The following is a 24,961-nucleotide window of genomic DNA, read 5'->3' on the forward strand; positions in this document are numbered from 1 at the left end:
ATACTGACCTTGATGGCTATAACTCCTCTAAAATTCCCAATTGAATTTGTAGGCCTCAAATTTTAGCCTCAAATATGTGGGTCTCGTAATGGTTTAGTATTGAAAATGCTTGATTATCTCAATTTTATGCATTTAATCAGAAAATAAAATTTGGTAACATTTATAGTTTATAGCCAATTATCTATCAAAAAGGGATATGAAAGTGATACCTCACTCTATATAATCTGCAACTGCTGCCATCAGCAAGATATCCTTCCATTAAGGTGCTCCAACTATTACATAAGGTGTGTAGTTAAAGAAAAAATTTCATTTGTTGTACGAGTAGTGAAACCTATCAATAGCACGTAGAACATGAATTCCATCATAGCCATATCTTTCGGCTTAAGTGTATAGTGATGCAATGAACCCTTAAGTCTACCCAGGATGATTGAAACATTTTGTCGTATATAAATCGGACTCATGAAAGCTCTAGTCTTTGTGACAACCCCTATAGAGAATCATAGTGAAAAAGATTCTACAATCTTCAGCATCACTCAATGCCTACATCAACATAACAGTGTTACAGCCCACTAAAATTATTCCACTCATTCTCCAGTCATAATTTGGTAAGTTAGGAATTTGAAATGGAGTTCTATGCCACGTTGGACACCACAAAGGACGAAATTATTCAATCCCGGCGTGCAAATGCAGGAATATCCACGAGTCTACTATTTCCTGCTGGATTTCTGTTTGTGATTCATATAGTAGTCAAAATTCAATTATACTAAATACAAAGGAGGTTACTTTTCGTGGGACTATTTACTAATTCCTATCATAATTCATCACATCACCTTTGACGCAAAACTGATAATGCAATATAATGACCCTACTATCTATCACTTTTTCTATGAAATCCTCAAATGATATCAAATATCGTTTTGAAGTATAAATTATGTTTATTTTCATATCTATGAACTGTTTAATACCACCTTACAAATTGAAAAAACAATTAAGTTATAAAAGTACTGAGATAACAGCAGGTATACTCAAGTCTCTAACCGTTCGTTATGAAAATGAAATATTATAAGCATCTGTATCACAAAGATCGGGTTGAATCCCAAATTAATTTGAAGTTAATCATTTTTGTTATGTTGGTAGATTATTTGTGTTATGTCATATTAATCCATAAAATGAACGAATTATATTTTGACACAAATCTTTATTCTATCAAACCTCAAACCAACATGACCCACCGAGACGAATTCACAATTCTAACTAATATAATACCCAACGCAACACTGAAGGAAGTTATTGTCATTTAATGATATAGATGGGAAATAGTTGCCGTTTAATACATTCTGAACTGAATTTCAGGGTTCAGTGTGTGCATTGCTTAGAATATACAACTTATTTAAAGCAACATACTACAAAACATAGATGAAAGCAATGCCAGGGTTTTTTTATTTTCCTTCTCTAGAACATCTTTCCGATACCATCCTGCCTGGGAACAGATCCATTAACATCCATTCGCTGCCAATTTCCAACAAAAGATGCCAGCTGCTCGACCTTGTCAAACAATCCTAGGAGGCCACCCGTATGTATGAAGAGGACCTTTCTACCTTCCCACTTCTTCGGATTTTCAAACATATCTTTCCGCATTGCATAAGCAGCCTTACCGCTGAGAGGGTATTAACAACCGAATATGTAGGTTGAGTAAAATCAGCAATATTTAATGTGTAACTTTTAACTACGTTTACATTTTCAGACGGAAAGGGTAAAATGTAAAACTGTTTCTGTTACCGAAAGGTCAAGGGCTCTAATATGGAAAACAGTTTCCTTACAAATATATGCAAGAGTAAAACTATGTAGCAAATACGCAAAGATAAAGCTGTGTACAAAAATTGCTCTCACTTCTATCTTCCCTTGGGATTTAATGGAGAGTGGTTTTTTTAACATTTTCAGTTTAGACATTTTTTTCTTTTTCTTTCCCTTTTTAACTTATGTTTGGAATTAGCAAGTCACATGCTAACTAAGGAACCAAGAATAAGAAGTATTAAATAAAATGTGGAAAATTTAATACCTAGAAACCCCCCCACCCCCCAACAAAAAAACAAAACAAAAAAATACTTACTTATTTATGTAACTACGAGAATAAGCATGACCCATAAGTTTTAGTATTGTAGAATTTAGTTTTTACAAATTCACATATATTTCCATAGGACTTATTTTCTGTCTCTTAAAGATAATGATTAGCTATAAACTGAAGAAGAATGTAAGCTATCCAAGTCCTATGATCCCAACCACATAATTGCATCAATTTGAGTAATCAATATTTTCAGAAGGTTCACCAATTTTCCATGATAGCATCTACACAAACTTTTACAAGATGTACAAATATACATGGCCTTATGCTTCTACTTGACAAGGAACTACAATTTTTCCAGCTATAGAATAATAATCAATTAGTTGAGCTAATCCTACTAAAATAAGATGGAGAGAACTACTGATTTTGTGAAAGAGAATCATGTGATGTACAAAGAATGGTCTTCTGTAAGTGAAAAAAGATAAAGAAGTAATGTCGTTCATAGTAGATCTAAACATAGAACTTTGACATTATACAATGTCTGGAACAAATAAATACCTGTATACCGGGTCAAGAACAACACCAGTAGCTTCAGCAACTTCTTTTACAAACTTAAGCTCCTCAGAAGTGTTCATTGCATAGCCAAGACCCTTGGCCTGTTAACAGTTAAATTCGCATCATCAATCAAAGAGCATTGTAAAGCCAGATGAAGAAGCAAGTTTTCCAGATCACAATCATAGGTATTTGAAGACTGATAAGACCCCACTAAAGGTTTATTATAGGAAGCGTCACAGGGAATTATATAAGGATGGTGACTCAGCTGCAAATGGGTATTCTGTTAGACATTTTGCTATGAATAGGAATAATGCTGAGTTGGCACCTAACGTCAGCTGAGGGATTTAAGGAGTGGAAGGCGTGAAGAAATGCTAGGCTGGGAAATAGGAACTTGGATTGGGAGAGCTTAGTACCTCTAGAATTGTACAGAACCAGCCTCAGGGCGTATCAACGCTGTTGTCTTTCTCTTATTTCTGCAATTGTCCTTTTATTTCCTTACTGTCATAAACTATCAGTGTTATTGTACTTCTTTCATTGAGTAATATACAGAAAACCCAGTTTTACTGGACCATTTGTTGTGTGTGGTGTGCGTTTTACTTTGATATCTGATCCAATCTTATCAACTAGTATCAGAGCGCTCCAATCCTAGGGGTGCTTTGAATGGTACTTACTCGCAAAATGGACAATTGATTGGAAATTGTAGAAGAGCGTCTTAGAAGGAGCAAGGAGATCGCTGAGGAACGCCATCAAAGGAATGAGCAGTGTTTGAATAAAATCCTGCAATTGTTGCAACAGAATCCTCGAAATCATGAGGGACGGAGCCGTGACAGAGGTCTCCGTTGTGGTCGCTCTAGTAGGCAGAGCAGTGAGTCAACCAAGTCAGGGGCACGATACACGTTAGAAGGAGGTTTTGGAGAAGGTGTGACAGCCCCCAGACTCGAGTTGCCAAGGTTTGCTGGCGACGTGTCTTCATGGCTGACAAAGGTGGAGCAGTATTTTCTGGTCAATGGCGTTTTGGATAGAGATAAGGTAAGAGTTGTTATGGTAGTGTTGGAAGGTCCAGCTATGAATTGGTATTACGTTTGGGAACGGAGCAATCCAAATGCCTCTGGATGGATTTCAGAGAAGTGATGTATCGATTCCAGCTAGAAGTAACATGAAGTCCATATCAGGAGCTCATTAGCTTGAGGCAGACTGGCAGCATCGCGACTTATAAAGCTAAGTTTGAGAGGATAATTAGTCCCCTCCGTTATGCTGCTGAAATGATGATCAAGGAAATATGGTAGCATGGAATTGTGAGTGTCTTTGAATGGAGTTAATGCAGAAGAATACAACAACCCTGTCGGAGATGATGAGGGAGACCATGCTGATGGAGAAGGGGAATGCTTCTTGGGTCGCTGATGGGTTTGGAATCATGGGGGAGGCAAGGGATTTGGATTGGACCGTGCTAGTTAGCCTAAGAAGGGACCCTCAGCCTTGCCCAATACAAGGCACGTGACCCATAATTCAGCTAACACGCACAGTACCGACACGCGTTTAGGTGGTCAAAATCACCTAAACGTGACGACAACAACTAGGGAAACTCAAAAGCTTGAGAGTTCTGGAAGCAACAATGCAAAGGGAGGAGGGAAAAGACTCACACAAGCAGAATTCCAAGATAGGATGCGAAGGGGTTTTTGTCTCAAATGGAAGAATGTTGGGATCCCAATCATCAGTGCCGGTTCGCTCAGCTCCAACTAATGGTGGTTGACGAAGAGGAAAGGGATCCACAAGTTGATGAGGACCCACATAGCGACGAACCAAAAATGGAGGAGGAAGTTCTGCAACTCTCGATCAATAGCGTCCTAGGGCTCTCTTCGAACCAAACTATGAGCTTTAGGGTTCGATTAAGGGTTAAAAGGTGACAATGTTGGTCGATAGTGGGGCGATGCATAATTTTGTAAGTCATTCAATGGCTGAGAAAGTGGGGTTAAAGATCAAAGAAACACCTCACTTCAAGGTGGAGGTGGAGGTGGAGATGGGCACAGGGTGGAAAGCCAAGGTGTGTGTCGTCAAATGAATCTGCAAATTCAAGGGCTACGAACTTGTCAAGACTTGTTCATCTTTGAATTAGGATGAGCCAAAGTCATTCTGGGATTGGAGTGGCTGAGGAGCTTGGGTGAAATAACGACGGATTTCAATCAGCTAATGCTGAAGCTCCAGGTTGAGGGGGAAGAGGTAATTTTGTGGGGGGATTCATCTCTCTCTTGCAAACGAACCCTAGCTTCTTTTTCCTCCACGATGAAGGCGCTGAGGGTAGAAGGTCAAGGGTTCGTGGTGGATTCACAGTGGGTTCAAGACACATAAACAGAAGGAGGTGATAGTTGGTTGGAACATGAGCAGCTTTTGGCAGAATTTGAAGACGTTTTGTGTGTGCCACAAGGGTTACCACCTACTTGTCGCCATGATCATGCTATAGAACTCAAGCCAGGAAGTGAGGTCCCAAACCTGAGACCTTACAGGTACCCTCACTACCAAAAATCCTTAATTGAAAATCTTGTCTCTGAACTGCTTAATGCTGGGATAATAAGACCCAGTGTCAGCCCTTATTCGAGTTTAGTCATTCTTGTAAAGAAAAAAGACGGTAGCTGGAGAGTTTGTGTGGATTACAGGGCACTCAACAAACTCACAGTACCGGACAAGTTCCTAATCCCTGCTATTGAGGAGCTTTTAGATTAATTGAGAGGATCTTGTGTCTATTCCAAATTGGATCTCAAGTCTGGGTATCATCAGATACGAATGCGGGAGGAAGACATATCCAAGACGGCGTTTAGAACCCACGAGGGCCATCATGAGTACTTGGTGATGCCTTTTGGGCTCACCATAGCTCCTTCTACATTTCAGTCTTTGATGAATGAGATCCTGAAGTCGTTCTTGCGCAAGTTTGTTTTAGTGTTTTTTGACGATATATTGATTTATAGCAACAACAAAGAAGATCATCTTGAGCACCTCAGGTTGGTTCTTAACACATTAAGGGTACACAGTTTGGTGGCAAACCGGAAAAAATGTAGCTTTATCAAGTTGAATATTTAGGCCACATCATTTCTCGCGATGGTGTGAAGGCTGATCCTGCAAAAATTAAGGCTATGTCAAATTGGCCTACTCCCAAAGATGTAAAGGGGTTGAGGGAATTTTTGGGCTTGACCGGATATTATAGAAAATTTGTTCAAGGGTATGGGAAAATTGCAAAACCCTTGACGGACCTACTGAAAAAGGATGCTTTTCATTGGACTCAAGAAGCTCAGTTTGCTTTTGATCAATTGAAGTAATCAATGTGTTTAGTGCCTATTTTGATTCTACCAGATTTCAACAGACCTTTCACGGTGGTCACAGATGCTTTAGGTAGGGGTTTAGGTTATGTTCTTATGCAGGAAGATCGCCCAATTAGTTACATAAGTCAAGGTTTCTCCCCAAAAGCCTTGGAAAAGTCCGTTTATGAGAAAGAATTAATGGCAATTGTCTTTGCCGTTCAGAAGTGAAAACCATACCTTTTGGGCCGACATTTTATCATTAAAACGGACCAAAAGAGTCTTAAATTCCTCACGGATCAGAGGGTGTTGGGGGATGACCAGCAAAAGTGGATTTTGAAGTTACTTGGGTATGATTTTGAAATTCAATATCAACCCGGCAAGGAAAACATTGTTGCTGATGGTTTATCAAGAAATCTGCAATACTTTGCCTTATCTTGTGTGGATTCCTGTAGGTATGAGGAGCTGGAACAAGAATTACAACATGATAGCAGAATGAAAGCCATTATACAAGATTTGTTGACCAGTCCAGAAGCTCATTCTGGGTTCAGCTTACATGAAGAACGTTTATTCTATATGGGAAGGTTGGTGTTGACGAAACAATCCAAGTTCATTCCTCTAGTGCTTCATGAATTTCATGACTCTCTTATGTAAGGGGAGCATTTTGGTTTTTTACGTACATACAAGAGGGTGGCAAATTTGGTTTATTGGGAAGGCATGTGTAAGAAGATTAAGGAGTATGTTGCAGCTTGCTCTGTGTGCTAGCAGAACAAGACTTCTACATTATCACCAGGAGGGCTTTTACAGCCCTTGCCTATTCCTACAAGGGTCTGGTCTCATATTTCTATTAATTTCATTGGAGGATTGCCCAGGGCTCAAGGGGTTGACACCATCCTTGTGGTAATGGATCGGTTGTCAAAATATGCCCGTTTTATTCCCCTGAAACACCCCTACACTGCTAAGGAAGTGGCTGTAATTTTCATCAAGGAACTAGTTAGGTTGCATTGGTCCCCATCATCCATTGTGAGTGATAGGGACAAAGTGTTCCGTAGTGCACTTAGGTCTGAACTATTCCGATGCAGTGGCACTAAACTGAAATAAAGTATGGCATACCACCCTCAATCCAATGGTCAAACGAAGGTAGTGAACAAGTGTTTGGAGGATTGTTTGCAGTGTTTTTGTTCTCCTAAGCCCAAAACTTGGCCTTCTTGGTTGCACTGGGCCGAATTTTGGTACAACACTACCTTCAAAAGCGCCACGAGTACTACGCCCTTCAAAGCTCTATATGGTTGTGACCCTCCCACTTTATTCAGATCTGGTTTTGTAATATCTCCAATGGACGAGGTGACCACTATGCTGCAAGACCGTGATCTGATTTTGCAAGAACTGCAACAACAACTTGCAGTTGCACAAAATCGGATAAGTTACACGCTAATCAACATAGACGGGATGTAGAGTTCCAGGTGGGAGACATGGTTTATCTCAAACTTCAACCTTACTGCTTGCGTTCTCTGGCTAGAAGGCTTGATGAAAAGCTTTGTCCATGCTTCTCTGGGCCTTATGAAATTGTTGCTAGAATTGGAGCCACTGCTTACTGTTGAGATTTTTTTACATGGTATTAGAGCCTCGTGTCTCGGGTTCGATTCTCGCCGCCCTCCTCCCTCCACTTTCTTTTGTGGAATTTCTTAGCACAGATAGGCTGGGCCTATTGCATTATCCACCTTTCAAGCCCAAAGGGCTCTCTCGTGAAGGGATGTGTTGAGATATATAAAACCATTAATGTAGCCTTACCCAACAGTTTAAGCTTTTGGGTTGAATTGGTACTTTACACTTACAAATTAGTCTTGCCAGATAATTCCAAGATTCACAATGTTTTCTATGTGTCTCTCTTAAAAAAAGCTATCTCGCCTACAACTTTAGTGCAACCTTTACCACCCATGTTAGCCGAAGATTGGGAACTTCAAGTGCAGCTTGAGAGTGTCTTGCAATGGCGTAAAACTTCCATGGGGCGGACGGAGGTTCTAATTAAATGGTGCCAGCTACCTTCCTTCGAAAGCACATGAGAGAATTCAACTCAGTTCAATGCCTAATTTCCTGATTTTCACCTTGAGGGGGAGTATTGATAAGACCCCACTAAAGGTTTATTATAGGAAGGAAGTGTTACAGGTAATTATATATGGATGGTGACTCAGCTGCAAATGGGTATTCTATTAGAAATTTTGTTATGAATGAGAATAATGCTGAGTTGGCACTTGATGTGCCGAGGGATTTAAGGAGTGGAAGGCGTGAAGAAATGCTGGGCTGGGAAATAAGAACTTGGATTGGGAGAACTTAGTACCTCTAGAATTGTACTAAACCAGCCTCAGGGCGTATTAATGTTGTTGTCTTTCTCATATTTCTGCAATTGTCCTTTTATTTCCTTACTGTCATAAACTATCCTTGTTATTGTACTTCTTTCATTGAGTAATATACAGAAAATCCAGTTCTACTGGACCATTTATTGTGTGTGGTGTGCATTTTACTCTAATATCTGATCCAGTCTTGTCAAAGACACTTTAAGTTGTGACTTTTCAAGCAAGCATGTCAGGCCGTAGGAATTTGATCATTGATTTGCTTTACCGGTATGTACTCCTTTCCCCTCTAGATGAGGATAACTCCAATTTGAATAGAGCATGAAAACCAACAGCAGAAAGACCAAGAAATTGCATGTGTTTACTTTCAACAAAATCGATCAGGAAAAAAAATGGAACCTGATCTACAGTTCCACTTAACCTAGACACTTACGTTTTGTATATGGACAATATCTCTCGAGTTAACATCAGCTTTGAGTCCATCAAGCAAGCCTTGGACAAAGTTGTGGAAGTAATCTGGGTCATCACAAACGGAGAATGCATGTACCTATAGGGAGCACATAAATGATACATCAAGTTTGCAAAAACAAGGACTATACGAATCTTCTAAAAGGAAGGCATACCCTTGCTTTCAATGTACTCAATGATGATCCCAGTGACAGACCCGCAATTGTGCCTCCACTGGAAATTAATAAAAGTAGGATGTTAAATAGATGAAAATATACTTAACTATTATTCAATAGAAAGTGTTTTTTCATGGTAGTGTGTAAATTAGACAAAAAAATGAACCACAATACTGCCTAAACTCACATTCACTAGGAAGTTTGGTCGTACATCATGAGTTGAAAACATTGGCATTCATAATTTTCACCACCAAATCTTGATTTACTATATTATACCCATGATCACTAAGGAAAGGATAAAGAAATCAATTAGACCATAACCTGCCACAAGCCACAACAATATCATCAAACTTGACATTGCTTGTCCCGCTTTGAATCTGCTGCTCAATTTCCCGAACTGCCTCTATATAACCCCTGATTAGAATAATTTAAACATAATAAGAATGTGAGATAAATAAATAATAAAGCATCTAAAATCAAGACTAGGGCAACAATGCAGTTCAAAACTTCTATCCATGTGAGCCTTCACCAATTTCACAGCAAATACATTTTTAGTAAAAAAATATTAAAGCAACAACCATCCTTGGGTGAAGTGGGCATAGAGGATTTAGACCATGGTAAAGTCCTACCTACAAAGCTTAACTATATATCTTAAATAACAGGAAATAGAATCTCTAGATTACTTTTAGCAATGACCAACAGCAGAAAATAAATAGTCAATAAACAACAAACCATTCAGCGAAAATTTTAACTTTCTTCAAAGTTTTTATTGCTTGTATTACTAGTCAGACATTAAATCATAAAAGTGATACACCTTTTTTTCAACCACTTTCATTATCTTCAATTCAAATAACACTACAAATTGATGAAGAATGGGTTTTATTATCAGTCTACCCAGACATATTAAATCATTAAGAATTGTTTTAGCCCATTGAATTGATTTTAAGACAGAATAAGCATGGTCAAATTTTAGATTACACAGGCAAAAAGCAAATAGGTTGTATTGGCTGCGGCCCCCTACGGACAGAGTATATGTTCCTTTAATAAAAGAACGAGTAATTTGAAAGGAATCACGGGTCATAATGTTATAAAAAGAAATGACTCAATGATATAGACTCACTCACCATGTTCCCAAAGAGTTTGATCCACCGACGGGAATAACATATGGCCTCCTCCCTTCTTTTATCAACTTTTCTTTTAGGACATTGGTAAGTGTCTGAGAAAAAGTTCAATAAACAAATAGTAGACAGCAATATATACAATCAAAATATATCAGCTTAGCTGACTCATATTTCAATGAAAAATAAGCGAGAACTAAAATGGAAGCAGAATTTTGAAAAATACGAAAACAGCAAGAGTTTTGACACAACAAAAACACCAACTATATTGGGCTACAATCCAGCGTGAGAACATTTTTCTAAATCATTAAGATTCGGAGATAGCAATGATGATAAGAAGGAATTGGCAGTAAGTAAGAAGCAGAAAAGCGAAAGTAAAAGAGTAAAGGGTTAATGAATGTGTTGACTGACCACACTTCCAATTTTTGCATATTCTTCTTTGGATACAAGTTGAAGGTGAGCTCCTACGAGACGCTCAACGAGGAGATTCCCTACGAGTCCTGGATCTTGGTCAACAAGGTGCTGAGAAAGGGAAAGAGATAGATAGATAGATAGAAGAAAATGATAATTGATGTTTGAATAGGATAGTTGTTACCTGAGAAGTGCGAAGTATAAGAAAACAGTCGAGGTTTAAATACTTAGCAGCAACGGCAGTGGCACGACAATGGTTGCTTTGAATGCCTCCAATAGTAATGATAGAGTCAGCACCTTGAGCAATGGCATCGGCCATCAAGAACTCCAATTTCCTGACTTTGTTTCCACTTAATTGCATTCCTGAAAGGTCGTCACGCTTCAGCCACACCTCCGTATTGCTTGGCAAATTGGGAAGGTTCCATCTGTGAATTGGACTCGGAACCTGATATATGTATATATATATATATATATATATATATATATATATATATATATATATATATCACAGATAGATGGATAGATAGATACATAACAAGAACAAATTAAACAAGTTTGGTTTCATTTCATTTCATTTGAAGGAAGGAAGAAAGAAATAAATAAAGAAAGAAAAAAGAAATGATTGATGGATTGATATACGGTTACACACATGTGCGAGAGAGAAGATATGAGAAGGTAAAGGGCGGAGATGGGATGCCCAGGAAGGAGGACTGTAAGTCTTCTTGACCAGGAAGTCCAAGCTTGACGCCATGAATGATGATATTCCTTCTTCTTGTGTTGTATAATGTATGTATGTACACTCTGCTCCACTACTTCCTTATCTTAAATAAACCCAACAAGCAGCCCGGCTTTAACCCGACCCGATAGACACCCGAAATTATTTGACGATACCTAATTTTCTAATCTATAGCCTATAGGCTGCGCTGCTTGTTAAATCCATCAATTTACAATTATTTTGTGTTGCTCTCTTTTTATTACTTTGGAAACTTTAATTCTTTGAGCGGCTATAGGCCTATGGCTATCAGAGTTTAGTCTAATTGTTTATTTACTCTATATATAAATATATATATATAAAGATATGATCTTTTGACATCAGTGTCAAATTTAAATTTTGACACCTTATCTGAAAGTCATTAGATCAAAAAAGATCAATGGTGTCACATGCTTACAAATCAGAGTCATTGATTTTTTTTTATCTAACGGCTCTCGAATGAGGTGTCAAAATTAAAATTTGACACTGGTGTCAAATGATTCTACCTCATACATATATATATGGGTAATGAAGTTCTCATGCTGCATAAGAAGAGGGCACATTTCTACTGACCTATCGACCCTTGTGCTTCTACTTTTTTGAATTATTTTTTCTCTCTCTCATAATGGGTCCCACTTTGGTTGAGTGTGTATAAGAAAAAAATTTGGTTCCTATCACATGATAAATGTAAAGCCCTATATATATATATATATATATATATTATATATATATATATAGAGGCAAGATCCTTTGACACCGGTGTCAAAGGAAAAGTTTGACACCTCATCTGAGAGCCGTTAGATTAAAAAAATCAATGGTGTCACATGCTTACAAATCAGAATCGTTGATTTTTTTTAATCTAACGGCTCTCAGATGAGGTGTCAAACTTTTTTTTTGACACCGGTGTCAAAGGATCTTGTCTCATATATATATATATATATATATTTGTTTTGTGGGAATGGAATTTAAGTTTTTTTCCCATTTTATTTTACATGTATTGCCAACTGAGCTAGACTTATGGGCAATGTTATGAGACGCAACCTAATCATTGACCCGGTCAAGGTACTAGTTTATTAGGTTATTGATTCAATCGGTAGGTCACCGATTGAACCGCATGACCAACTTAGTATATAAAAAGAGATCTATTTATCTTATGTTGCATAAGATAAATAAGTTTTCTACACACACAAAGTGGAGGTTGGTCTCACATCTATTTTTTCTCTCTTCTCTTACATGTGGGTCTCACTTATAATTCTATTTTTATAACATGAGACAACCATTTTCCTACAACATAAGATAAATATAACCATATTTTCTGAAAATTTGCATGTCCGACACGTGGCCGACACGGACACGTTTCGACACGCGTCCGACACGCGGTCAACATTTGGGGACACGCGGTCAACTCTCGGACACGTTCCGACACGTTTTTCCGACACGCAGTTAACTTTTTCGGACACGCAGTCAACGCTCGGACACGTTTTTATTTTTTTATTTTTTATTTTATTTTTAAATCTTAATTTTATTTTGTTGACTAAATATAAAAGAAATAATTTATAAATTAATTCTTTTTCTGTTATGAAATTTGACATGAAAAATTAACAAAGTACGAAAAATTATTTATATTTATATCTATGTTATGAAATTTAAATATTTGATTGGTTATATGACTTATTATGGACTCTTATATGTATTAAATATAAATTATATTATATATTAAAAAAATTATTTAATATCAAAACGTGTCACAACGTGTCGAAATATGACATTTTTTAGAATTAACGTGTCGTGTCCCGTGTCCGTATCCGTACATCATAACATATACATATAAAAAATTGTTACACAGTGCTGCAAATATATATAATTTTTGTAGGGATAAAAAAGATTATATATGGTAACCACATATAGTATTTATAAAAGAAATAAACAAATAAAAAAAATTCAAGTATCAAATAACTACATATAATTCTTCTACCAAACATCTTCAACTAACCATATTTAATAATGGGGAATGATATTGTAATAACTAAGTTGTGTTACTACTAATGTTACTACCAGTCAATCTCACCGTTAGATCGATTATGTCAATCCAACGGTTATATTTATTTCCATCTTTGTATGGTTATGATTCTCCATATTTAAAGTGAAAGCATTAAATATGGGAAATCATAACCATACAAATGTGAACATAAATATAAAGTATTAAATTTGAAAAATTATGACCCTACAAAGATGGAAATAAATATAATTGTTAGATCAACATAATCGATTTAACGGTGAGATTGATTGATAGTACCATTGATAGTAACACAACTTGATTGTTACAAATTACAATATCTTATCCTTCCCCTTTAATAATTACAAGGCATTTATCAACAACTCTTTCCATAAAAATGAATTTGCAAGGAAACAATATCTCACATTCTCTTAATTTACTGTTTTATAAATTGCTTCAATCTTTGAAGCTGAAATTTAAGATTATAGTGGAGTATATTATTAGCCAACAAAATTACTAAATATTTTGAAAGAAATTTTACACTTTTTTAAGAAAATTTTACACTTTTTTAAGAAAAGACCAAACAACTTTGATTGTTAATTTATTTTTTTATGGGCAATGTTAATCTTATGCAACATAAAAATTTTCTTATCTTCTACTCATACATTGATACTTGTGTCATTTCTTTTTTTATTTTTTTTCTTTTCTTTTTTATTGGGCCCCACTTCAAGTTAAGTGTGTAGGAGATAAAAAAAAAATTCTGTCACATGAGAGTATATTTACCCTTTTTTTATATAAAAATGCATGACTTGATGACCCTGTCGGATTTCATTTTTAATAAAACCCAACCAGTTCGAATCAATTTTTACCGATGCATAGCCACTGCAGTATTTAACTCGAACCAGTTACTTCATCAGGTTTGAGGTCAATCCAACCAATTCGAATCGGATGTGATAATACTGTATGGGTATATGTATCTATTCTAATTCAAATCAAAAACTGATCTGTACTACTTTCCTTGCGCCCTTCAGGTAACGTCTTATCCCTAGTAACACCTCACAATCAACTCAAACATCTCACTGTTATGTTAAATCAAACGTCACAGGCATGCGTGCACTTCAACCAAATATTGTAAATTCACTAATTACAAATTCATTTTCACGGATGACGCCAATCAAGAAAGAGACAAAATGTTTTTAATTTTATGTCAAATACCTTGATTTCCCTCACGAAGGAAGGAACATGCTCGTTTACTTTATACGAGAGATATAAATATTTTATTTTATTTTTAGTTGAGATATTTTAGATCATTTTATTTTGTAGTTATGCTCTTCTATATAAGAGCCTCGTTTGTACAAATTAATCACCACAAATCAATGAAATCAATATTTTATATTTTCTCTCTTTTACCTTCTAATATGGTATCAGAGCATTTTTATCCTCCATGAATGGAGCTTCCGCTGCCATCATATTTTTTTTTAGTTTTCTCTTCATCGTTCTTTCTGAGTTTTTTATTTTTCCAGATCTGGGTTTCCTTTGTCAAGATCTATATATTTTCTCTCACTTTCTTCTAGATCTGTGAATTTTATTTTATTTTATCATCAGAGCTCTTCGTCTCCGTTCTTTTTCTTTTTCTTTTTTGGACCACCATGATTTCGTGTTCACATTCCTATAGCAAGCTGTTCGAGTTTGTCGGAACCGGATCTGGTTCACGTCTCCGTTCGTCTTTGCAGTCTCCATCGGTTTCTCGTAACCGTTCGAAGAATATGAATCGATGGAGATCGGCAAAATAGATCAGTGACCACTGAAATGAATTTTGATAGCGGAAGAGAAAGGATTGAGAGAGAATTGTCAGACCTAGAGAGAAGGTAAGGGAGGGTGAAGAGTAAAAATTAAGATTATAAGGATTGATTGTGAGTCATTAGATTTAATTTTGATCTAACGGTGATTAAGTTGATTGTAAGGGTCATAAATTTGTATGGATAAGTATAACTCCTCCTTTTTTCTTCAGGTAGAAATTTGATGCACTTACAGTTGACCAATTGTACATGGGCCAACCATTGATTCAAGAAGCTCGTAGTCAACTAGAGTTGTGGCCCAATGAGTATGACCCAATTGTTGAAAGAGGCAATGATTTGAAATATAACAAATTACAATCAAATCCAAGTCCCAATAAAACAGCCGATGTGATTGTGATTTGTTTGGGAAGAAAAGGAAAGCAACATATTTGGTGTGATTTGAGATCAAAGATTTGGGATGTATTTTGAATTTTTTATTTATTTTTAGATGTTAATTACTGTTATTTTAATTTAGGAAGTTTTATTATTTTTAGAATTTTAGATTTTTGAATTTCGAATCAATTTGTAATTAGTCTATAAAAGGGTGCTTATGACCCTTATTCTAGGAGTTGAATTTTGTTATTTTGAATATAGAAATTGTGAACCGAAGAGTTACTCTCTTGAGAAAATCCCAACTTTCTGTTTAGCCACTTTTCTACGCGCTTTCGGCATCAAAATCACTAAAGGGGCATTTGGTGCGTGAGTAAATTTTGGATTCCCAAAAAATTGATATTGAAAATTTTATTTACCTACGTTTAGTACAAGGAAGTGTGAAAACTTTTCTGGGAAAATTACATTCCCAAGATTTTAAAATGTTTAGCAAAATCCCAATAAATAACATCACCCCACAAGTGGTATTTTGAAAATCCCACACGATGGGATTATACTCTCAAGTTTTTCAGACAAAAATACCCTAGGCCATCACCAGTACTCATGTTATCCTCGACTATTTTGATAAAAAGAAGCTAATGGAAGCTCAGGGTAGTGACTAACCCTTTACCAGGCTTCAGGCCTCACTACCAACCAGCAAGGCTTCATTAAGGTTGCACAAGTCGGCAATGACAATATCGCCTTCTGCTCCGTTGTAAGCGATGCCCCTATGTCAAGCTCGTGAAAACCGTTACCACCGAACCCTACAACATCTCCATTCTCCAAGTCATCAAATCCATCATTTTCCCTGGCAATGATAGCTCACAGGCTCCATCAGCACCATATAGTTCATGATCTCCACAATGAGCAAAGGCCTCGTCCCCATCAACAACCATATGTGGGATTTTAATTTTAAATTTTGACAAGTTTTGAATGAAATGATGGGTGATGTTACTTTTGTAAAACTATCACACATTTTCAGCAATATTTGATAATCAATCAAATATAAAATTAAGAAATTTGATAATTAATCAAATATAGAATTAAGAAATTTGAACCAACATTTTTGTTAATTTTTTGGCCTATCAAATAGTTTTTAATAACATTTTTGAAAAATTAATTTTTTCACCATATTTATGATAATCATGATTCACATGGCAAAAAAAGTTGTCTTTCCGCCAAATGTCACCAAATAAAAACTTTAAAGGTAATTAAATCCTTATAAATTACAATGCACAAAATTGCATTAACAAAAAAAAGTTTACACATTAAAAAGTTAGAGCATCTCTCTTTCTTCAGGTGCAAAGTTCTCCGGTGATCTCATCCACGAGTACACAAAGGACATGCTTTTCTATATCCCTTATAACATCATATTTTTCGATAAATGCAAATGTCTCGTCATTCCAACCCAAATCCCACATGCACACTATGTCTGGATCTTTAGCATAGACATCATGTTCCAGCATTTTAGGCAGGTAGTCCTCAACATCAACTTGGAAACTTCTTTTCCTTCCGTAGAATTTAAGCTTCTCCATATCTTTATTCAGCTTCCTAACCAATTCATCTAAGGATCTTATGTTCATTAATATCTTTGAACAAGTATGAACTTTGAGTTCCTGCCGTATCCCCTTTCGTTTCATCACTTCATAGCCACAGTCTAATGTGAGTTTGCTACCTTCGTCTGGATTGTCCTGACCCCCGCCTTGAAGAACGCTGAAGGGGATGTTGAGTCTGAAAAGTGCTTCTGCAGTGTTGACGAATAATTGACTCATCACCAAAATCCACTTCAGGTGGTTTTCACTTTCTGTTAGTGGCTGTTGATTGCTAATTTCAGAAATCTTCTGGCCTTGTGGTTGTGAGTGGTTAATACCCATTCTGTCCTCATGAATTCCTGTGAAATTAACAATTCCATCAATATTTTTTACAGATTCTGCCGAGCTTACTTGAAAGCAATAAATTCACACCTACAATTTGGGTGAAAATGATGTGCTGTGACCAAAAGAAAAAAAAAATTCAATATTAAAGATTAGATACAGAGCCCAAAAGTACTGTTGTCCGTCCCTTCAGTTGTTTATATATATAACTATATCCCTTTTTTTGATAAAAACAGTCTATAATCTATATTATAAGTTTGAGGCTTCTCATTACAACAGGCTCGTCGAAATGTGATAGAGGCAGGGAATAGTTACTTGGAATATTTAGGCGGTTAAAATTGTAGAGATAACAAGTTAGCTTACTTAGGAGGAGAGAGTAGAAGAGTGGGCGATTGACTTGTTTGAGATTTGTTAGTTCCGAAAAACAGAACAGTGCCTCAGTTCAGTTGTAAGGGGAAGAGGGTTTTCTCTCCTTTTCTTATTGATATTCTATCATCAATAATATTCATTCTTTCTCTTTCTTTGGTACGATTTCTTTGTTCGTGTTTGTGTGTTCGTAACAGTATGAAGGTGAGGCTTATCATTACACCCCCATCTCCAAAAGAGTTGAGGGTGAACGTTGTTTTCTTGAGCCATACTTCTATTAAGTTTAACCAGATGAAAGATTTTGATGGATTTTTTGGGAAAGGCTATGACTATATTATGAAGGATGAAGGAAGATGATGGACGGGAGCTAACAAAGAGATAATTGTCATTTCTTAATGTACTAGATAACATAACATGAGATGGTTTTTTCTTATTGGGAAGTAAAACTTGAATCTAAAACCATATTTATACTCACCATTTATTTTATGTAGTGCAACTTCACCGGTCTTGAATCCTTCATCTGCAGTCACAGGAACAACTTGATCTTGCAAATTAATTGCTACCGATATCACATCTTGATAATGCTGTGAGTTTAACAATGATTACGTTAGCTTGCATAGAAATTTAGTGTTTTGCTTTTTCTTTGGGGTAGAAACCTGGTCACTATTTAATTTATATTTTGTTCACATTGTGTTACAATTTTAGATTATAATAAAAAAGAGCTTACCAAATCATTGGGAAATAAAGCTTACCAATTCTTGTAGGCTTTGAAGTTCTCCACCACCAGAACTGTATGATTTAGGAGGCAGTTCAGCTTCTTTATGTGGCTGGCGCCGCACATCCAATGGTTCAGCCACAGCCACAGCCACAGCTACTGGTTCATTGGAGCTAATGATGCGCACATCTGCTTCTCTCAACATGCTAACTCTTTCTTGCTGTGCTTCGTTCAAGACATTAAATTTGTCAGATGCTTTACCTCTCTCTTCTTGCAAATCGTGAATATGTTGTTTTCCTTGTTTCGTGATGAGCTTTGCTCCATTTCTTCCTGTCAACACTTGATCAATCTCTCCAGGCATGTCAACTTTTTGCTTTCTGGTATTCTTTATCTTCTTGCTGGCCAGTTTATGAACGTGTTTTTCATCTGTAAATGTTTTCATGCCACGCCTTCCTTTAACTCGTTCAAATTCTTGATCTCTTGGAGAGGAATTTTGTTCAAATTCATCTCTTGCTAGATCATGATCATCATAGTGGCTGCATAAAAAGCCTTCTGATTTCTTAGCAGCAACATTTTCTCCAGAGGTTTTCTTAAACAGTGTGGCTTGGTTTATGGATAGCTGCTTCTTCTGAGGATTGATCAATTGATGAGGGTTTTTTGATGAATTCTTGGATGTCATTTCACTCCCTCCTTGTCGTCTCATCATCAGCAACATTGGTTCTTCCCTCAGCTGGACCCGCTGTTCTCTATGATGTTTTTCTTCTTGAGGCCCATTTTTGGATAGTATGCATGACTTTTGAACTCCAAGATGGTTCCGAGATTTCTTTTCATTATTCATGGTGTTCTTGTTTGTGTGTCTTTTTTCTGGTTGAATAATACTTCCATTGATTTCTTTTTGTTCCTGAATGGAAGATTTAATTTCTGATCTTTCATGCACTTGTTCCAGCTGGACCGGCATATTATTTAGAACTGGTTCATTGGTTCTGCCCTTTGCTGTGCCTTTCTGTTCTCTGTTGTTGTTATTTGGCTGATCCTGTTTTCTTCCTATCACCTGAACATCTTTTTGACTTTGTCTAATAAGGTTCCTTTGAGCAGAACTATTGTTGTGCTTGTCTATTTTGATGCTGGTCTTGTCAAAGCCTTTGGGTTTGGATGCTTTTATTGAATCCAGGTCCCTCCATAACGGTTTTCCATTCTGAACAACCACCTCAGAGCTGGCCTTCTGGATGAGCACATTTTTATCTGCACCAAACATCAGCTCATAATCCTGAATTGCAGGCATTGTGAAGGCATCAATCACTTTTTGGTTTTTCATAGGTATCAGATTGTCTGTTTGTTTGTTCTTCTGTTCAGTCTTCTTAGTGCTTCGTTTTTCAATATGCTTGGATGTCATTCCATGATTTCCTTCTATTTTCTGTGTATAAGCTGAATCCTTCTGTAGCATGTATTTTGATTCCATTTCCACTTTCTCAGGAAGGTTGTCTAGCCCCATTAATTTGGCTATTACATTTGGAATCCTACCCTTCTCTGAGGCTGCCTGGTCTTTCTGTTCTGAAATAGCATTGAAATTGCTAATGTCAGAGCTAGAGCTGGTTGATCGCTTCTGAGAAACTTGTATCTTGACATTATTCTTTTCATTATTTGAGTTTCTGCCTTCATTGGAGTAGCTACGAGTAATTGCCTTCTGCATGAAAATAGCCTTTCCAACTTCTTGGATTTTTTTAGTATGCCTTGCGGGCTTGTCAAAGGAGAAAGTTGGTGGTGCCAGTTGCATTTGCTCAGAAATTTTGATAGTTCTGTTGTTGTCGTTGTCATCATTATCCTCCTCTAATAGTGTGATCCGATTTTTCTTCTGCTGGGTAATCATAAACTCTGAATTTTTCTGAATGTCTGCTAGCATTCTGAGGGATTCTTCCAAATCAATAGCTCCTTGTAATAGTTCCTTTGCAAATTGTATTGAATATGTATCTATGTTCAGACCATTGGAGCAGGCTCTCAATATCTGGTTTAGTTTCTGTGCACCTTTGGATATCTCATTTATCTGCACAGGGGAGAGAGTAGGATAGTGGTTAGTTGAAGCTAGTTGCCTATCCAAATTGCTTCGTCTTCCTGACATGCTGAATTCCATAGTTCCACTCTTAAGTTGGTGAAGGAAACCCATAATTGAATTAGCATAAGAAGTATCAGCCCTTCTTAGTTTCCCTCCATTCTCAAAAGCAAAAGCCAGGGCTAGGGACATATCACCCATTGGCGCCGAGCTCTGACCTTTCCCATATGGAACAATCTGATTTGAAACTCCTCCGGTGTTTGTTGATCTATGGCTTCTGCTAGACTTATTCAGCATCTCCCCCGTTCTGGAACTAACCTGCCGAACATCAAATAATTTAGCAAACAAGAGTGTTTGCTATATGCTTTACTTTATATAAAGAATATGAAACACGTGACTTACAATTTCATTAGCTTTTGTATTTCTGGATCCCCTGTATGTTTTTTTGGTGTAAGCATATGCATCTGTTTCAACATGTTTGGCGAAATCAGATCACATTATAACTTTTTTCACAGAAGAAAATTTCATTTTGATTGCGCAATTTATGCTAGCTACTATGAGCACATGTCGTAATGCCATAAAACTCTGAAATCTAATTTCCATACAATGTCACTGTGATTTCAATCATAAATTAGAGTAGATGAACAGTGGGAAGTCTCTTCTAGATATCAGTGTATATTCTCTTTCATATCATGGACCATTAGAATCCAGGAAACAGCCTTTTTGCAATTATGCAAAAGTAAGGATGCGTACAAGAATTTCTTCCACCCCACACTCGCTAATCGGGTTTAACGGGGAGTGATTTTTTTTTTTATCATGGACCATTAGAATGTTTGCCTTTGTTCTAGAGAAATCGAAGTTCTCTAAATTAGCATGTAACACCCCTTCCCCTTTTCTTAAATTATTTTTATTTTTTATTTTTTATTTAAAAAAAAAACCTGCTGTATTTTGTAATACCAAGTTGTAATTTTGCTACGGACGAGGTAAGCACCTTGTTAGTATTGTTTGTGCTTCCAGAACATAATTATCCCTTCACATTTGTTGATATTCAGTTTCTTTGAAGTTAATGGAATGCTCAACTAGAAAAGGGAAGCAGAAACACTCAATAGGCTCTATTCAGTACTTCAACTATGTGTGGTCAAAGTCTGCTCACAGGAATATCGGTAAAAAAGAATGTTAGGAACACATTCTTTTTTTACCAGTCTAACACTTTTTTTAATATTCTTTTCTATTATTAGGTTAAATCTTTTGTAATCCTACTAAAATACTAAATACCTGAACCCACACTTTATTAGTGGAATTAACATGAGATTTGACATTTTTACTCAATAATAAAAATAATATTGATAAGAGAGTGTCGCTAATAAGTTGCAGCCCTAGCCCCTAAGGATGAAATCAGACTAACATTAGGCATATATATTGGAACTGGTTCATTAAAAAGTGAAATTGACTGCGCTCATTTCATCTTTTTAAAGCCCAATAGTGAAGACTGACGTAAGGCGATACCTCAATTTAATTAATGGTTTCCAGGAAGAAGAAAATTGGAATTTAAACCAACATGTGCTTTGGAGTACTAATGGTTATTGGATAGAAACTTCTTAATAATGTATTTAAAGTATTATTGGGTAAGTGGGGAAGGTGTTTGAATGTTCGATTGAAAAGACAATCTTTAATTTCTTAGGTGGCAAAAGAAATCCCTTTATGATTATCTCACTGAATATATGTCACAGAATCTGAAACACAAAAAATGCAGATAAAAGAAGGAGATAACGTTGGGCTACAAAGTTGATGTCCACATATTCAGTAGTATTTAGCAAGAAAAACATCTTTGCTTCTGGAATGCCTAAATTTTTTCCATCGTGAACATTTCATAACTATTCCCTTGCTTTTGATGTTTTCTAGCAGCTGCTCTATGAATTGCTCGCTCTTCTTTATTCTAGCACAAGTCCCATTTAAAGGTCAAAGTACAAGAACTTGGAACACGTATCTTGACAGCAGAGAAAGAGGGACAAAAGAGAATTCCATAAAAGAAGAAAATAAATTGTAAAACGAAGCATTCACAGCATGTAACGGGCTTATGTCATAACAATTAACAAGGCATAATATGTTTTTATGAATTGATTACAGAACACAACAACAAAGACTAAGGTAAACAACCCAAAGGTAACCTGAAAAAATGGCTCATTGAAATCGAATAGCTATTTTCTTGTTTGAAGGATATTCCTGGGGTCATACAATTTCAGAAGCCAGCAATAGAAAGTGCGAATCTTCCGCTGAAACTTACCTACAGGCAAATGGTTGGACTGGTTTGACCTCTGAGATGAAGCCATTTGTTCTTTCCGTAGGCGCAGATCATCCAGCAGCTTCTGTGCAAAATCGGATCTCTTGGCCATTTTCTGCCTGTGATACCTCTAACAATGCAAGCTTCAATATGGAATAACGTTTTTGGCAGTGAGTTGGGCCTATTTCTTCCACGTACAATAGAGGAGAAATTTTGTGTTCCTTTAATGGTTGAGAGGGTACTATCAGAGTTGGGTGAGGGGTGAGGTCTGTCATTTGTCATCAGGCAATACATTGGTATGTGAATATTTGGCATTGAGAAAGATTGACGTGAAAGTTATAGCTCTCTGTCTTTCTGTCACACTGTCACTCGGTGCGTGTATGTGGGTGTAAGCATCTCACTTTTATTCTATTCCAAGCAATTCCTGAGGTGAGATCTCAAGATGGGGCTTCTTCCCTAAGTTTCTTTAGCATCAGCCACTTTTCTTTTTATTCATGCGCATAAATTCCCTTAGAGGCTCATTGGCCTTTACAATATAGCATTCATCATGGATTTGCTGGGGTCGAAGCTTATTAAAATATAAAGTAAAGGGATAACCTCAACTCTGTAAACAAAGAATGCAAATTCATGTAGTAGTGCGTCTCCCTGTCTCACACATTAATGCATGTGTCATGACACCCACCCGTAGTCCTAGGTGAGTGTGATAAAACTAACAATCTCAAAATTTCTTATTATTGGATATAAGTGTCTGGAAATCTTGACCTCAAAGCGAAAAAGGTTCTCTTTTATCGCATAAATTCTCCTTTCCAGAGTGTAAATAAGCATTACTAGAAACTTTTAAGAGCTTTGTTTATCAAGCTTTAAAACAGGCAAGTTTATTGAGCTTTGAGATTTAGTGTTTTAATTTTTCACTGAAAATAAAAATTAACAAAACTTAATAATCGAGACTTCACTTATAATAACATGAACCCAAAAAAAATCTTTATCATAGGATTGAGTTAAATAAAACGAGTTTTCAATATGGGATAATCTTTTCTCATGTAACACGAGAAAATATTAATCCCTTACGCTCACAAAATAAAGAAGAGAGGAGAGAGAAAAAGTATAGAGTGGACTCCATCTTCGAATTGTGTGTAATGGAGGAAATTATTTTCTCATTTAACATGAGAAAATATTAATCATTTCAATAGACAGCTTCCGAAATTGATAAACACCAAACTGATATATTCACATATTTATTTATTTATTTAAATTCTAGGCAAGAGCATATTTGAAATTAAAAATTTTGTTAAAAGTTGAATGCAGTAGGAAGTCATTTATTTTTGTTCCATCCATTAACTTTGACATATTATTTCTTATCCACTTATTACTATTTCCTCCTAATCTCAGCCTTAATAAACACTCCATATGACCATTTTTCGACGTGAAAATTATTGCATTGTCATCTGATTGGTGACTGTCTCAATCTAACTTTGAAGTCGCAGCCACCGTAATCATAATAGCGACAACTATACTTCAACTAGTGCACACTATTTGTCTATTTCTTGTTTTATCCTTGTTTTTTTTTTTTTTTTTTTTAAAAGGAAATACTGTAAAACAAACTGTGCTAATTGCAGCACATAGTAGGCTGACCCAAACCGACTATGTCCCTCAATTGAAGGCCAATAATCAGGGGAGGTTCCTCCCATATCTTCAAGTCCCTATTGTGCTTGAAAGAGTTAGTGGCTAATATGGCGGCTCTATAAGCAGTCTGATCCTATAAACCAAAGGAAACAATGGATGGTTGTCGTGGCACCCATGAGTTATGGAATCTATTGCCGAAGACGAATCATTTTCTACCCACACTTGTCTATAGCCCAAGATTTATGTTTACTCTAGCCCAAGGTAGAAGCCCCACCGTTTACCATAGAGTTTCCACCACCAATTTTTTTTAGAAAAACCCAAGATTCACCTGCCTCTACAATCCCGGATTACATCTCCACGTCTGGACCTTTGGCTTTGTATAGAGCTTAAACCATCTACATTAATTTTTATCTTTGTTTTTGACAATGCCTAGACTAATGACTCATCTCCTGTGGGCAAAAAAATTTAAAATTTACAATTAAAATAGTAAATTACAAAATTAGTGTCGTTTTAAAATATTTAATACAACTAATACAATTAATTTGCAACTGTCACACCACAAGTTAATTGCACTTAAATTGATGTGCAACTAGTGTCACATCAATTTGGGCACAACTCACGAGACTTGCCACGTGACATTAAACATGTCTAAACATATTATGATTCCAAGAACTAAACTATTTTATTTTATTCA

General features: G+C 36.4%; 1 protein-coding gene across 2 annotated transcripts; it reads right to left on the reverse strand.

Moving 5' to 3' along the window:
- Positions 1-1,278: 1,278 nt before the first annotated feature.
- LOC133307590 (putative D-cysteine desulfhydrase 1, mitochondrial) lies at positions 1,279-11,195 on the reverse strand. 2 transcript variants are annotated; one of them, XM_061508118.1, is made up of 9 exons: positions 11,057-11,195; positions 10,592-10,770; positions 10,408-10,518; positions 10,003-10,094; positions 9,200-9,292; positions 8,879-8,936; positions 8,689-8,802; positions 2,621-2,718; positions 1,279-1,657 (listed from the first exon to the last, which is right to left on the reverse strand). In XM_061508118.1, exons 2-9 carry the CDS (start codon positions 10,766-10,768, stop codon positions 1,453-1,455), a joined length of 948 nt encoding a protein of 315 aa, XP_061364102.1. In that variant the 5' UTR covers positions 10,769-10,770; positions 11,057-11,195; the 3' UTR covers positions 1,279-1,452. The 2 variants fall into 2 exon arrangements, with proteins under 2 accessions (XP_061364102.1, XP_061364101.1); XM_061508117.1 differs by having other exon boundaries at positions 10,592-10,852; positions 11,057-11,187.
- Positions 11,196-24,961: the final 13,766 nt, after the last annotated feature.

This window comes from Gastrolobium bilobum, unplaced genomic scaffold, assembly GCF_033153095.1.
Source record: "Gastrolobium bilobum isolate Gb01-03AN ecotype WA unplaced genomic scaffold, APGP_CSIRO_Gbil_v1 utg7663, whole genome shotgun sequence".
In the NCBI taxonomy this organism is placed as follows: Eukaryota; Viridiplantae; Streptophyta; class Magnoliopsida; order Fabales; family Fabaceae; genus Gastrolobium; species Gastrolobium bilobum.

What these genes read in the sequence shown, in the direction of transcription:
- LOC133307590 (XM_061508117.1), bottom strand. Translation starts at nt 11,158, where the DNA reads ATGGCGTCAAGCTTGGACTTCCTGGTCAAGAAGACTTACAGTCCTCCT. An exon ending in TTATACTTCGCACTTCTCAG is followed by an intron (nt 10,519 to 10,591) that starts GTAACAACTATC and finishes TCCCTTTCTCAG; the next exon opens with CACCTTGTTGACCAAGATCC. An exon ending in ATTGTTGTGGCTTGTGGCAG is followed by an intron (nt 8,937 to 9,199) that starts GTTATGGTCTAA and finishes ATTAATTTCCAG; the next exon opens with TGGAGGCACAATTGCGGGTC.